Genomic DNA, 14,033 nt, shown 5'->3' on the forward strand with positions numbered 1-14,033 from the left:
AGTAGAAAGTGGTGGTGAGAAGACCTGGGATTCAATCCCAACACTTAACAGCTAACTAACCTCGGGCAAGTGACTATCTCTAAGCCTGTTTGTTCATCAGCCTAATGCACATACAGCAATCTACATTGCCAAGCTCACAGAATTCTTGAGAGATCCAATGAGATAATATGTAAAATAAGCTTTAAATTTTATAAAACATTAGTTTTAACAAACATTTCCTATGTGACAGTTTGAAACTAGAAATAAGCCATTTCATCTGGTAGTCTAGAAAAGAAAGCAAACATGTAAGGCAAATACCAGCACAAGGGAGCAATTGCTATAATTAAGAATATATGTACCATCCTGGCCAACATGGTGAAACCCCGCCTCTATTAAAAATACAAAAAAATTAGCTGGGCGTGGTGGCGCGTGCCTGTAGTACCAGATACGCGGGAGGCTGAGGCAGGAGAATTGCTTGAACCCGGGAGGCAGAGGTTTCAGTGAGCTGAGATCGTGCCACTGCATTCCAGCCTGGGCAACAAGAGCGAAACTCTGTCTCAAAAAAAAGAAAAGAAAAGAAAGCATATATGTGGCCCGGCGCAGTGGCTCATGCCTGTAATCCCAGCACTTTGGGAGGCCAAAGGGGGCAAATCACCCGAGGTCAGGAGTTCAAGACCAGCCTGGCCAACATGGCAAAACCTTGTCTTTACTAAAAATACAAAAATTAGCCAGGTTTGGTGGCACGCGCCTGTAATCCTAGCTACTCAGGAGGCTGAGGCAGGAGAATCGCTTGAACCCGGGAGGCGGAGATCGCGCAGTTGCACTCCAGCCTGGGTGACAAGAGCGAAACTTCGTCTAAAAAAAAAAAAGTGTGTAAAACATGCCGGTAGTACAGCAGAGGAAGCGACAGCATTCTATTGCAGAGTAGGGAAATTTGAAAAAAGAGTATTGGAAAAGGCTTGTCAACGGAAGTGTTTGAATTGGACCTTGAGAAGTAAGTTCTGTGTATGTTCAGTGGGATGAAAAAGCATTCCAGGCAGAAAATGACCCGAGCAAAGACAGTGGTGTGAAAATTCATGTTTGGGGAACACTAAGAAATTCGGTATAGCTAGAGCATAAGGTTCGAGTAGAATGACTAAAAAGGCAAATTGGGCCACGTTTCCTTGAGTCCATATTAGTAGTTATATAACTATTAATATAGAAAAATGAATCAGTCCCTACAATAGGCCACCATTTTGGAAAGTACGTAAGAAACAGGAAGCACCATGTTTTATCACTAGGGTGACTAGGCGTTCCAGTTTGACCAGGACTGTGGAGTTTCCTGGGAAATGGGACTTTCCATACCTGGAAACACCCAGGCAAACTGAGATGGGTTGGTCACCACACTTACCACAAGAATAATTCACAGAAATTTGAGCACTCTATTCCGCAGTATCTCTGGAAATATCAGCTGTAATCCATTTTGTTGAATTATATGGAAAGCCTCATTCAATATCTTAGATTCCCTAATGTCTCTCCTTCAGGTTTTTGGCACATGTGCCAATGTTCATCTTCATGTTTACCTAAATAGAACTATGGATACCAGAATGTGTAACTATATAAATAGAGGTTACAGAATGCACAAAGTATTAACATCTTTGTTAAGTGGGCCAGTTACTGTCTTGATCTCCAAAAATGACATAGGGGTTCAAGACTATAATCCTACCTGTTTGTAAGATAAAATATGAAACTATATTTACTTAACTCTTTATATTTTAAGCCAAAATTTGAACCTTTTGTATTGAAGCAAGAATTACAAAGTGATAAAGCATCTGCGTTGTGTTGTATTCTTGGATGGTACACAACAGTGATGTGGAAATGTTCTTCTGTATGGCTGCTGAGCACTTGAAATGTGACTACTGTGACTTCGAACTGAATTCTTAATTGTGATTAATTTAGATTAACATTTAAATAAACATGTGGCTAGAAGCTACTGTGTTGGTCAGCACAGTTAGAATCTTTTCATACACTTTTAGTTGGGCTAGAAATAGCAAAAAAAAAATTGTGAACATTTTCAAATTGCTTGTTGTAGGCTCCAAATTAGGACGTACTTACTGATATCAACACAGTTTACTTATGAAAATAAATGTTTGAGCTGCTTAAGTGAAGCCAAAATACTGTTTCCACCTTTGCTAACACAGAGGTAAATTTCAAAGCACAAAGTGAAGTAGGTAAGAAATAAACGTTTTATTTCCATCTGAAATTAGGGCTTAATGATCAAATCATTCTGACTTCCAATTTTCAGAAACATGTTCCATGTTTATTGTGATAAGCACTAGATATTATAGTCTCATGTTTTTAATTTATGAATAACGTCTGATTCATTTGATTTTGTATTTACAGAACAAAAGATGTCAGGGCTATCTCATTCAGTTATTAATAAATGGATCAGAGTAGTAAGTCAAGAATAAGTGCATAATGTGGTTTAAATTTTAAAAAATACTCAGAATGAGGTAATATTTTAATTTTTAATTCATCCACCCACCTTGCTCTTCTCTTTTCCATAATAGACTTCCCTGTGGACGTTAGCCTTATCTGTCTTTTTACCACTTAGTGGTATTAACTTTTTAAGTAAGAGAATCACGATCATGCAGAAACACCAAACTTTCCACACCATTCGTTATCACATATGTTCATATATGGCGAGAACTTGGAGCTACTTCTAGATTACCATGGCATGACATATTTAATTCAATTGTTCAATCTAAATTTTTTTTCCAGCAAATGACAATATTATATGCTTCAAACACATAGCATAATCGCTAACTCTTTTCCCCAAAACGGGTAAACACAGTATGCTAAATTAAGGGTAATACGATATCTTCCAGTCTTCCACTGTATTTGCTACTTATTTATTTCAATAAGAGTGTTAAAGCAAAATTTAAAAAAATTATTGCAACAAAGTTAAGATTAAGAAATCTTAATTAACTGACTTTTTTGTTTTAAAATGCTAAAAAAAAAACCCCACTACTATTATTTGATTTTAATAACAGAATACCTAAATCTGGCATAAAAAAACATAGTGTGCTCCATAAGCATAATTTAAGAACTACTGGTTCAGACTATTCTATTTTAAATGACGTTGCCAAGTTTCCCTTAGACACTGTATCTAGGTGGGTGTTTGCGTTGTTCCTAAGTGTTGGAGTTTTTTTTTTTTTTTTAACAATAAAGCATAGATTGGAAAAACAAGACTGGAAGAGAAGGCAATCAAAACAATACAACAAAATCTATCTAGAGTCAACCCGATTAAATGATAAATATTTTGATTCTTTTTTTCATTCATTAGCTTGGAAACACCTAGTTTGGCTGAAAGGTCAATGATGCCAGAAATATCATCCTCCTCCTGGAAGAAGCCTGGCCAAGTGAGAGAAAGACCCAGTTTTCTTAGAGTAAAAATTACTGTATCCAGTTTTCCAGGCCAGAAAAACAAATAAAATTGGGGGTAAAAAACTTAAATATCAATTGTCTGCTTCTTTCCCTCCTACTAAAAGAAATAAGACAGTACAACAAAGCAACCTTCCATTTCACTGTGTTCCACTTTCCCTTAGCTCACCGTGCTGCAACCCATATGCTTTCTTGCAGTTCCCTGCCTCAGAATTTTCACACACACATGTCCTCCTCCTGGGAGACTCTTCTTACTCGGCCTGGGTTACTTACCCATCCCTAAGGTCTCAGTTTATAGCCCATTTCTGTTCAGGGAAGTGTTCCCTTTAAACTCCCTTCTACTACCCTATGCTTTTTCTTCATAGCACTTAACACTTTGCACTTAACAGATACCCACACAAATAAATGTATAATGTGTCTCACCTTCTAGACTGTAATCAAAAGCTCCCTATTTCTTTTATCCTACACCTAGCCAAGTGTCTGGCACAGCAAGCCTTAACACTCAATATTTTTAAGTGATCAGATAAATAAGTAAATATTTGTAATTTTGACTTAAATGAACAGCTGAGAGGCAACAATGGGATTCCATAGGACTCTGTAATTTTGTGTGAAGCCACTCTTCTGCCCTTCTCCCTACTGCAACTTGCTACCCATTTAAATCCTGACTAGTCATTGTGGTATTCTTACAGCGGCAAGAATCATTATTCCCTTAGCTGACTCATTATGATTCCGTCAGGATTCCAACTTCTACAACATTTTTAGCTGCCAGTCATTTTTCTTATGGCAGCCTTAGATGTCCCTTCCAGGGTACCCAAAGTGTTTTTTAAAATTGCAGACCACCATGTTCAACAGAATTGCCCTCATGATGATGTTTTCAATATTTTGTAATAGTAGGAGTCCACTATCATCATCCAAAAGCGTACGAAAATGATGACTTCATCATTGCACATGTATAATATCACTACTTGTGCCATATCATCATCTTTAGGCACGTCCTGCCTTGCAGTGTTACCGACTGAGTTTCTCTTCTTGGTCACAGTAGATTTTAAATGAAAAATATATGAAAGGTCCTGGGTTAGGAAGGGCAAAAGAAAAGGAGAAACACGTTTATTGAGCACATATGTGCCAGATAGTGTACAAATACATACTCAAAACGTATCAATCCTCAGAACAACCTTGTGAAATAGGTATTATCCCCATTTACACATAAAGAATCCCTTTTCTGACATTGTACATTATCTCTTGAATTTTTCTATTGACATTAACTTTCACTTATTTACTTTTATCCTCCCTATGATATTTTTAGTAGTTATAAACCAGAAAAGCATATTTCCATTTAATAAATATTAATTTAATAAAATAAGTTTCACAGTATATCAACAGATGATTGAAAATTAGAAGCTGCTATCCTTCCATATCAGATTACATTCTTTTCTAACCCTTGTTAAAGACTGAGCTACTAAGGCTTCTTGCTTGGTTTCTACATTTCCTATTTATTGTGCACACACACACACACACCACACACACACAGAATTTTCACTGTTCTAACATTGACTCTCTAGGCTTAGTCTCCTTAGTCTAATCGGAACCAGGAAGCTAGCTTAATGAACAATACATGTTGAATGTTCTTAATCATGAAATGACTCCTCCACCTTCTAATTAAACGTAGTAACAAACAGAATTTACCTGTCTCAGAATCAGATAAAAGGGGACCATCTTTCTTTTATCTATACCTAAGGTGAAACTCAGAGGTTTTTCCGTTATAGTTCTCCTCCAACCCCACATGTAGGGCTCAGGACTGAAGAACTTTGTGTCCTACCACCTTTTCTTGAAGGAGGTGTTGGTCCATATCTGTAATCCTGAGCAAGAAGAACCTTAAATTTTCTTTCCCTTCAACTCTTTTATTGGATTTCTATTCCTTCATTTCATTCCAAATTTTCATCTAGATAAAAATGTGGTTCCAGAGGAAACTAGCCTAGGATGGGAGGGATGAGCTTATTTGTGCCATGCCCCAACAAATACTGCAGAGTTCTAAAACCTCCTTGGCACAGGTCCACCACTTCTACCCAGGATTTCTAGGACTGGGACAGCAGAAGTGAGACTGACAGTATGTCTTAGCTCAGGATGTGTAGAGTCTCATCCAGCATCATTTCAGATTTCCCGAGAAATGTGTAAAGGAAGATCAAGAATCCATGTCCCATTTCTTCCGTTGTGTCCCTTGGAAAGACCATTCTCTGTTCTTAGAGGAATTGATTCCAAGAACATATACTCATGCATGAATGTTTCTTGCCCGAGACTCTTCAAAGCATGCTATAGTTGTAGAAGAGGCTCTCCACTCTGATGCCGGCCACAGCTGCATACAGTTCAGGTACCACCAACTCTGGTACTTGTAACACAGCCTCGTCATCTGCAGCTTTAATGGCAGCTTCTAGGCGCAAGCGCAGCTCTCTAGGTGAGGGGCGGTCAGCCTCACGCCAGCGCCAGCAGGACTTCATAATACTGTACCTGAGAGGGAAACAAGAGAAACTGACTTCCTTGACAAGGCAAATGTATGGGGAGCATGTCTCCTCTCCTCACAAACTTTAACAAACAACTCTGCAATTCTTTAATTGTCTTCTGTTTGCCCGGTTACTCATATTCTTCCCAGAGAGTGATATTCCTTCTCAATCTTTTTATATCAAGTCTCTTAATAGCACTTTCTCAACAAGTGCTCTTGTATAATAGGAATGACTTAACATTTTCCAAACTAGGGTATGACAGGACAGTTTTATCACTACATATTGTTTGCTGTAACATTGTAAGCATTGTGCGGTAAAGTAACAGGGCTGGGTAGAAATGAACACATGTCATTTTTACTCTGATATGAGACGGAGCTTTTAATCATGTATACTGCTGCATACTTTAGGTTGATTTTCATGTTTCAGATATCTCCTCATCAAAATGTTATGTTCTTTAATACTTGTGCCTAGAAGCTGCTGCTAGAATTGCAGATGACAAGGCTGTGTTACAAGTACCAGAGGTTGTGGTACCAGGTCAGGTATTTTGTCAGTTAGGTGTCTTTCCCAGTATTAAGACCAGCCTTTAACACATAGAAATGTTTGTCATCAATTTTTTTCTATTGTACCCAGCTCCATCACTATATTCTGTGCGTGTGTGTGTATGTGTATACTCATATATAATTAAGATACTTAAATTTAATCTGCTTGATGCAGTAATTATTTATTATAAGGAAAACCAAGTGCTGTAAATTTACCCATTCAATGATAAAAAACTTACAAAATAGCAACAATTCTAATAAAAACATTAATATATTCTCTGCTGCCTTCTTATACACAATTTAACCTTTTCTTACATTCTACAGCAGTTCCTTTTTGAACTTCATTGGTAATAACAGTCTATGTAATTTTTTATTTTTCCATTTCCTGCCTCTAGGTTGGTTCACTAACTGTCCCAATCTGCTGACAACATTGGATCCTCCTTCTGCCTTTCTAATTTCTTCTTATCTCCCCTTCCTCTGGTTGGCTTCTATCACACTGAGAGTTGGAAAAACAGGGAGACAGTCATTTAAAAGTTAAATACTAAATAAGAACTGGTATACTCTGAATGAGTAACTCTAGTGCAATGGCTTTTATGACAGATGTCTGAACTGTGGCTGGCAGAAGACTGACATTTAGACTAAACACAACTATACTTGCATTGGGTTTAGTTTACTTGTTACCTATTTTAGAAGCTTCCCATGGAACTAAACTATAATAAAATTAGGTTCCTAATATAGTTCTCAGTGTGTGGTGGGGGTATGTGTATGTGTGTGAGTATGTGTGAGTGTGTGTATGTATATGTATATATAATATATATGCATGTATAATATATGAGATAGGTATATTTTACTGCATGGGTTTGGTTAAAAGCTGTACATGGATACATATACACAGGTGAGGATCATCTGAGCACTTTGAAAAGGGCACGATTGATAGAGGGCTAAACAACATTTGGAATGAAAGAGGAGCAGGCCTTTAAAAACCACTTACATGGTATGTGTGCAGCTACTGGGTCTCTTCATGATTTTCCTTCTTTGGAGATGCTCTAGGATGCTGTTAGGAGGGACTTCAGGATACGGTGGTGCTCCTGTCATTATGAAAATAATGAGAACTTTAGGGTCCTCTAAAATATGAACTGTAACTAACACTATTCTTCATCCACTTGGGTTGGTTGCTTGCAAAAGATATAGCCATAGGAAAAATACTACATACAATTCAGTTGCTCCCTGGTGATCAAATATGGATATAATTTAGTGAATTGGGGGGAAAGGTGTTTTGGAGAAAAAAACCTGATAAGTTAGGAGAATCTTGAATCTCTAAGAAAGTGATCAAATAAGACAAGGTAAGACATAAGACCTGTCCTCCACTCTCCATACATGGGAAAGTGTGCAGTTTCTCAGTCAAATGAATTAATAAGTCTGGAGTAAACATTTTTATGTTTATGCAAGACCACTCTGGGAATTATCCTTGGGATTTGAAAACATCCCTTGGATTTGGTAATATTTTGGGGAAAATAAAGAGGAAGAGAGCAAAAGAAAGGTAAAACAGGACAGGGAAGAAGGGACTGGGGCAAGGAGAAAATAATCACTTTATATGACTATCACGGGAATCAGGCTTAGATAACATGTCAGTCCATTTCTAGCTTCAGCACTGTACTGAAACCCTTTCAGAAAGCATACATCATCCACCCCTTAAATAAACACGCTTGCATATTTGCATATAGGTACACACTATTTTGGGGCTCATCCTTACCTAGAGTCACCATCTCATACAGCAGGATCCCAAAAGACCAGCTGTAAAAGAAACAAAGCCATCTATTTAATTTCTATTTCTGTTTTTCTAAAGAGAGCTCATTTAAGTGTCAGAAGCCTTTAATAAGAGCCCCATGAAAAAGGCAATGAAGGAGAATCAAGGATGAGTGTCTGAAAAACAAAATAACAGCCATTAGAAAGCATTTCTGCTCAATTTCCATAGGTTCGAATCTCTTTTAAGATTGAAATTATATCTCTATTTACTCTCCTGTGTTTTAAATTAATAGATGTTTGTTATTATTTGCAAATGTGTGTGCATGTAACCACACAAACACATTTACCTCAATCACAAAAGCACATTTACCTAAAAATATTCCCTCTGTGTCTCTTTCTTCCTTTCCATCCCTCTCTGCTGAAATTCTTGCCTTTATTCTTAGCACAAATTCAACCAAGTTTTATCATTTAGTCACTATTTTCTCAGTAGATTTAATTGCCCAAACCTAGGAAAAATATTAACAGGGCAAGCTTTATATATAGTTGAAATAGGTATTTGCCTAAGCAATATGACTTGAGAGGTGTATAGTTCACTATTCTGTAATATCATTATTGAATGATTAATATTTTACAGTTAAGTTTATTACCCCCAGATGTCTATTGAAAAGCAGATGTCAGTGAAGCAACAATGGTAATCTCATAACTGACTCCTCATATTAACTGATATTCTAAATTTCCTCTGCTGCTCATGGCATTCATGGCTAGCAGGATATTCTACATTACATCAATGCACTTCTCCAAGCAATTGAGTTATATGGCTACCAAAAGACAATTGTGATTCTTTATGATCCTGTTAATGCCAATTTTACATGTAATTGCAATTATATGTAGTTATATAATCAATTAGGTATTTTATATATGGATTAAATGCAAAAAAGTGTTATCTTCCTTCAAACAAAGTTTGAAGGAAGTTGAATGTTTTGAAAACTAAGTTGAATGTTTTGAAAATTATTTATAAAAATAAACTGCTGAAAAAGAAAGTCTTGTCAAATTGTGTGAGGGAGACAACTTAGAAAATTGGGAAAAGTAACATCAAAAGTCTGCAGTCAAACAATTTCACAATTATTTTCAGGTTTCTCATGCTACCTAAAATCATTCTGAACTGGAACTCAAAAATAAATCATTTTTATTTACACTAAAAGATACTATTTACACTAAAAGAACAATGTGTAACTTCATTTGGGAAACTCATCCTTATAAAAAGAAGCCTTGCCCCTCCTTGAAAAAAACAGATAATGTACATTTATAAGTTTTATGTTAAAATAAGTTATTGAAGGTATGTATATTTCTTTTTATTTTAACAATGTATGGGTTAACTGGCCTTTTGGTTATTCCTTCAGATAAAACAGACTTTACTAGATTAAGTCCTCAGATATTGATGTGAATAATCTTTTCACTTTTTTTTTTTCTAATTAAGGCTGCTAATCTAATACAGAAGAAATACTTGAGGCTGGGCATGGTTGCTCATGCCTGTAATCCCAGCACTTTGGGAGGCGAAGGTGAGAGGATCACTTGAGCCCAGAACTTCTAGACCAGCCTAGGCAACATGGTGAACCTTGTCTCTAAAAAAAAAAAGAAAAAAAAATTAGCCAAGCAGGGTGGTGCATGCCTGTAGTCCTAGCTTCTAGGGAGGCTGAGGTGGGAGGATCGCTTGAGCCTGGGTGGTGGAGGCTGCAGTGAGCTGTGATCATGCCACTTCACTTCAGCCTGGGCAACACAGTGAGATCCTGTCTTAGAAAAGAAAAGAAGAAAAGAAAAGAAAAAGTTGAAAAAGTACCAAAAAGGATTGCAGACAGATGACAAACATGAACTCTGTCACATAACATTTCTGCTTGAGAGTATGTCTGATTTCTAAGTAGAGATTATATTCGTATACAGAATTGGCAACAGATCAAATCATATTCAGGGACAACACCCAAGTCATGAAGAAAGTAAACTCAGAGTCCAGGAATAAACCGTACACATCTGCTCTGATGCTAGCAGGTCTCAGGAGAAGCCGTTCAGGGGCAAGCCACTTGAGAGGTATGGTTTGAGTAGAGGAGATGGCCCCTCGGGTGTAAACTTCATAAGCCAGGCCTAATCCACAGAGCTTAGCAGTGAGATCACTTTGCATCAGGATATTCCTGGCTGCCACATCCCCATGGAACAAATGCTTATCCTGCAGGAATTCCTGTCAAGATAAAATCAAATATGATCAGCTGTCTGAGATCACAGCTTGGGTCACAGACAAGGAGAGACAGTCCTAGGAATCTTCAAAAACACAAGGACATTTTCTACTCTGAACAAGTCTCACTAATAATGATATGTCACTTCCAAAGCATGCTAATGAACTGCACATTTCTGCATTGTGTTTAGGATTACCAAATTGAGCAAATAATTCAAATGACATTAATACTGGATTTTGAAAATATAATCACCTCTGTGTCAAACACTGACCCCTGCCTGATTTTCGTTTCCCATGAGAAAGGACCCAGCTAGACACTGGAAAAGGGAGTAGAATCCAAGTTTCTTTCTTTTTGTTTGTTTGTTTGTTTGTTTGAGACAGAGTCTCGCTCTGTCACCCAGGCTGGAGTGCAGTGGCAGGATCTCGGCTCACTGCAAGCTCCGCCTCCTGGGTTCATGCCATTCTTCTGCCTCAGCCTCCCAAGTAGCTGGGACTACAGGCACCCGCCACCACGCCTGGCTAATTTTTTGTATTTTTAGTAGAGACGGGGTTTCACCGTGTTAGCCAGGATGGTCTCGATTTCCTGACCTCGTGATCTGCCCTCCTCGGCCTCCCAAAGTGCTGGGATTACAGGCATGAGCCACCGCACCCAGCCTGATTCCAAGTTTCTAGCAGTAGTCCTCAAAACAATGTAATACGTACCAAAATTGAGTATCATAATGAAAAATTTATATACATATCTCACTTTTTCCCCTAAAATAACCGCATGGGTTGAATTCAGAAATTTTCTTTTAGATAAATCTAAATGATTACAAAAGGCCACAGAGTTATTAAGCAGTAGTGATCAGAACCAGGTATTATAATTCATAGGATGTACTATATAAACTCTACTAAAAATTTTCAAGTCAGTCTGCATATTGGAATTGCCTGAGAGCTTTTTAAACATAAGATTTTCACCCCAGATTTACTAAACCAAAATGTAGGAAGAAAGACCTGGTAACCTACATTTTTAAGAAGTATCAAATTCTAGTACAGCCAACAGAGCATCGGAGAGCCATGGCACCCTATGATAATTGATTTTTGGAGTAATTTCCAATGGCATCAAACTATTCAAGGCATAAGAAGAAAGTTGCAAAACTATACATGACTGAAGACCTAGATATTGAGGGCTGTGATTACTAAAAAAGGATGGTATAGAAAATTAAAAGGTAAAGGTGATAATTTCCAATCACTGATGACAAAGAAAACTAGCAGTTTTCTGTGCCTGGTGAAGCTTTAAAATAAGAAATTATACGGCCATGATAAGAAGTAAAGAATGTAACTGACTTTGAGCTTGTTAAAAGTAAGAAAAAAATAGCATGATATTGCCTTGTAACAGGTAGCTTAGGGTCCTGATGAATGCACCAATTTGACCAATTCATCCCTGTACGGCGCCTCTGCAATTGTGGTTCTGAATACAGGGTAGGCTGTATCCTGACCCTCTTTATCAAGGGAACATATCAACGAGGCCATCCAAACACCATAGACAATATTCACGTATATGATGTGTACTCTCCCTTGCCCCATGGGAGCTTCAACCATAACTATTACTCTTTACCCACCTTAATCCTTTTTTTCTAACCTTTTCCTGATTCCACTTAGATCCCTATATTTCACACCTCAAAGTAGCAAGATATATCAAATACTTAAAACAGTAGCTTCACAGAACCCCGATTTTCCATAGCAAATGTTAATTTTAAACACAACCATTTAAATAATTTCATAGAAATAGACATATAAACTTCCTGGGTAATTCTGGTAAAGGTAAATTTTTTATCTTAAACCCTGAGTTCTTTCTCTTATCTCGTTATTTAAGTTGTTTTAGGTCGGGCTCGGTGGCTCACGCCTGTAATCCCAGCACTCTGGGAGGCCGAGGCGGGCGGATCACGAGGTCGGGAGATTGAGACCATCCTGGCTAACACAGTGAAACGCCGTCTCTACTAAAAATACAAAAAAATTAGCCGGGCGTGGTGGTGGGCGCCTGTGGTCCCAGCTACTCGGGAGGCTAAGGCAGGAGAATGGTGTGAACCTGGGAGGCGGAGCTTCCAGTGAGCCGAGATCGTGCCACTGCACTCCAGCCTGGGCAACTGAGCAAGACTCCATCTCAAAAAATAAATAAATAAATAAACAAATATTTAAGTTGTTTTAAAATAAAGGAATTATCCAACTGTTGCTCTTCTCATTCATCCTTTTCCACTTGTTCCTTAATCTTTTATAATTATATGTACTCCCTGTCACATTCAGTATCAAAGCAAGTCTCCAACCAAACATGTTCTGAACTAGTTTTCTTGTTTCTCAGGTATAAAATTGCGTACTTCCTTCTGGTTCTGTCGCCTTTCACCCATTCAGTTTCTCTTTCCGTATCTTCTCCCTACTTGCTTCCCTATCTGTCTCTTTTAATTCTATTATTAGTACCAATGGGGATGTAAAATTATCAAGTAAATGGGTGTATACCTCTTGGCCCTGGTTGTTGACTTTTAAGACTGAAAAATCTTTCAAATCCTTCCTGTTCCTTGTATAAACCCTAAGTTGACTACTTTCTTCCTGAAATTACCAATAGTGTGGTAAATTATCTAGATAAATCCCTAAGGAAGGGACTAAAAACAATTTATCCATGCTTGAGTTTCTGCCCCCTAACTTCTATCTAATTTTCTTTAAAACATACACACCACTTGAGAATATTAATATGAGAAATATGGCATCAAAAACAAGGCTAACAAGGAAACGTCACACCATCAGTTGTCATGTTGCCTCGTCTTACCAGCGCCAAAAGGACCTGCTCTCCGATGTGATATACTTGTTTTTCTGTGAGATCATAGAGAAGACCATCCATAGTCATCACATCCTAAAAAGACAGGGAAAAAAAGCCATTATATCAAAATAGCACTCACAGATTTGGAAAAGAAATAAAGTTGGGCAGAGATACTCTGAAATGCAGTTATCAAAGCTATGAAAAATATAAGGACTAGTGTTCAAAGTGAGGCTGTGGGAGATTTTCAGATAGGCAGAGACATAAAATGATCCATTGGACTGGAAAAACAATGACAGACATAGATGAATAGCAGGTAAGACAAGTATAAATAAGACTATCCACTGAATAAAGCAGCAATTTTTCTAGGGCTCTGTGTGTGTGCTTGTGTGTGTATGCACATGTGAGCACACATGTGTTCATGATTAATTTAGCACATAAACTGAATGCATCTTTATTGAATGCCTGAAATGTCCCTTATTCCATGTTAGGAACTTGGAATACAAGCATGAGTAAAATAGCATGGCTGCTGCCTTCTGGAGCTTATTGGGTGACAGGCACATGTGAATCAGAATCAAATAATCATACATAAATCAATGGTTACATATCTGTAAGTGCCATAAAGGAAATGTACAAAGTGCTAAGAGAGCATATGATGGTGGGCAGAAGAGAGTTGATTGAGTTGCAGGGACAGGGAAATTGATGAGATCTGAAGGATGAGTGGACATTAACTATGAAAAGAAGAGAAGAGAGAAGTTTGGTGGAACAAGAAAAACATATAAAGATAATCTGAAATAGAGACGCATGGTATTTTTTAAAAATGGAAAGAAGCTAGT

The 14,033-nt window shown here is 37.7% G+C and overlaps 1 protein-coding gene across 5 annotated transcripts in view; it reads right to left on the minus strand.

Moving 5' to 3' along the window:
- Window positions 1-2,256: 2,256 nt before the first annotated feature.
- Window positions 2,257-14,033, minus strand: part of STYK1 (serine/threonine/tyrosine kinase 1) — a 57,907-nt gene continuing 46,130 nt past the window's right edge. For 4 of the 5 annotated variants that reach the window (XM_016922971.4, XM_016922972.4, XM_054664071.2 and 1 more), the window contains 5 exons: window positions 13,210-13,293; window positions 10,207-10,415; window positions 8,193-8,233; window positions 7,431-7,527; window positions 4,478-5,907 (listed from right to left, as the gene is read on the minus strand). In XM_016922971.4, the coding sequence (XP_016778460.1) occupies window positions 5,703-5,907; window positions 7,431-7,527; window positions 8,193-8,233; window positions 10,207-10,415; window positions 13,210-13,293 (636 nt within the window). In that variant the 3' untranslated portion in view covers window positions 4,478-5,702. The other variant, XR_008538437.2, reaches the window with a different exon arrangement.

The sequence above is a fragment of the Pan troglodytes genome, chromosome 10 (genome assembly GCF_028858775.2).
Source record: "Pan troglodytes isolate AG18354 chromosome 10, NHGRI_mPanTro3-v2.0_pri, whole genome shotgun sequence".
In the NCBI taxonomy this organism is placed as follows: Eukaryota; Metazoa; Chordata; class Mammalia; order Primates; family Hominidae; genus Pan; species Pan troglodytes.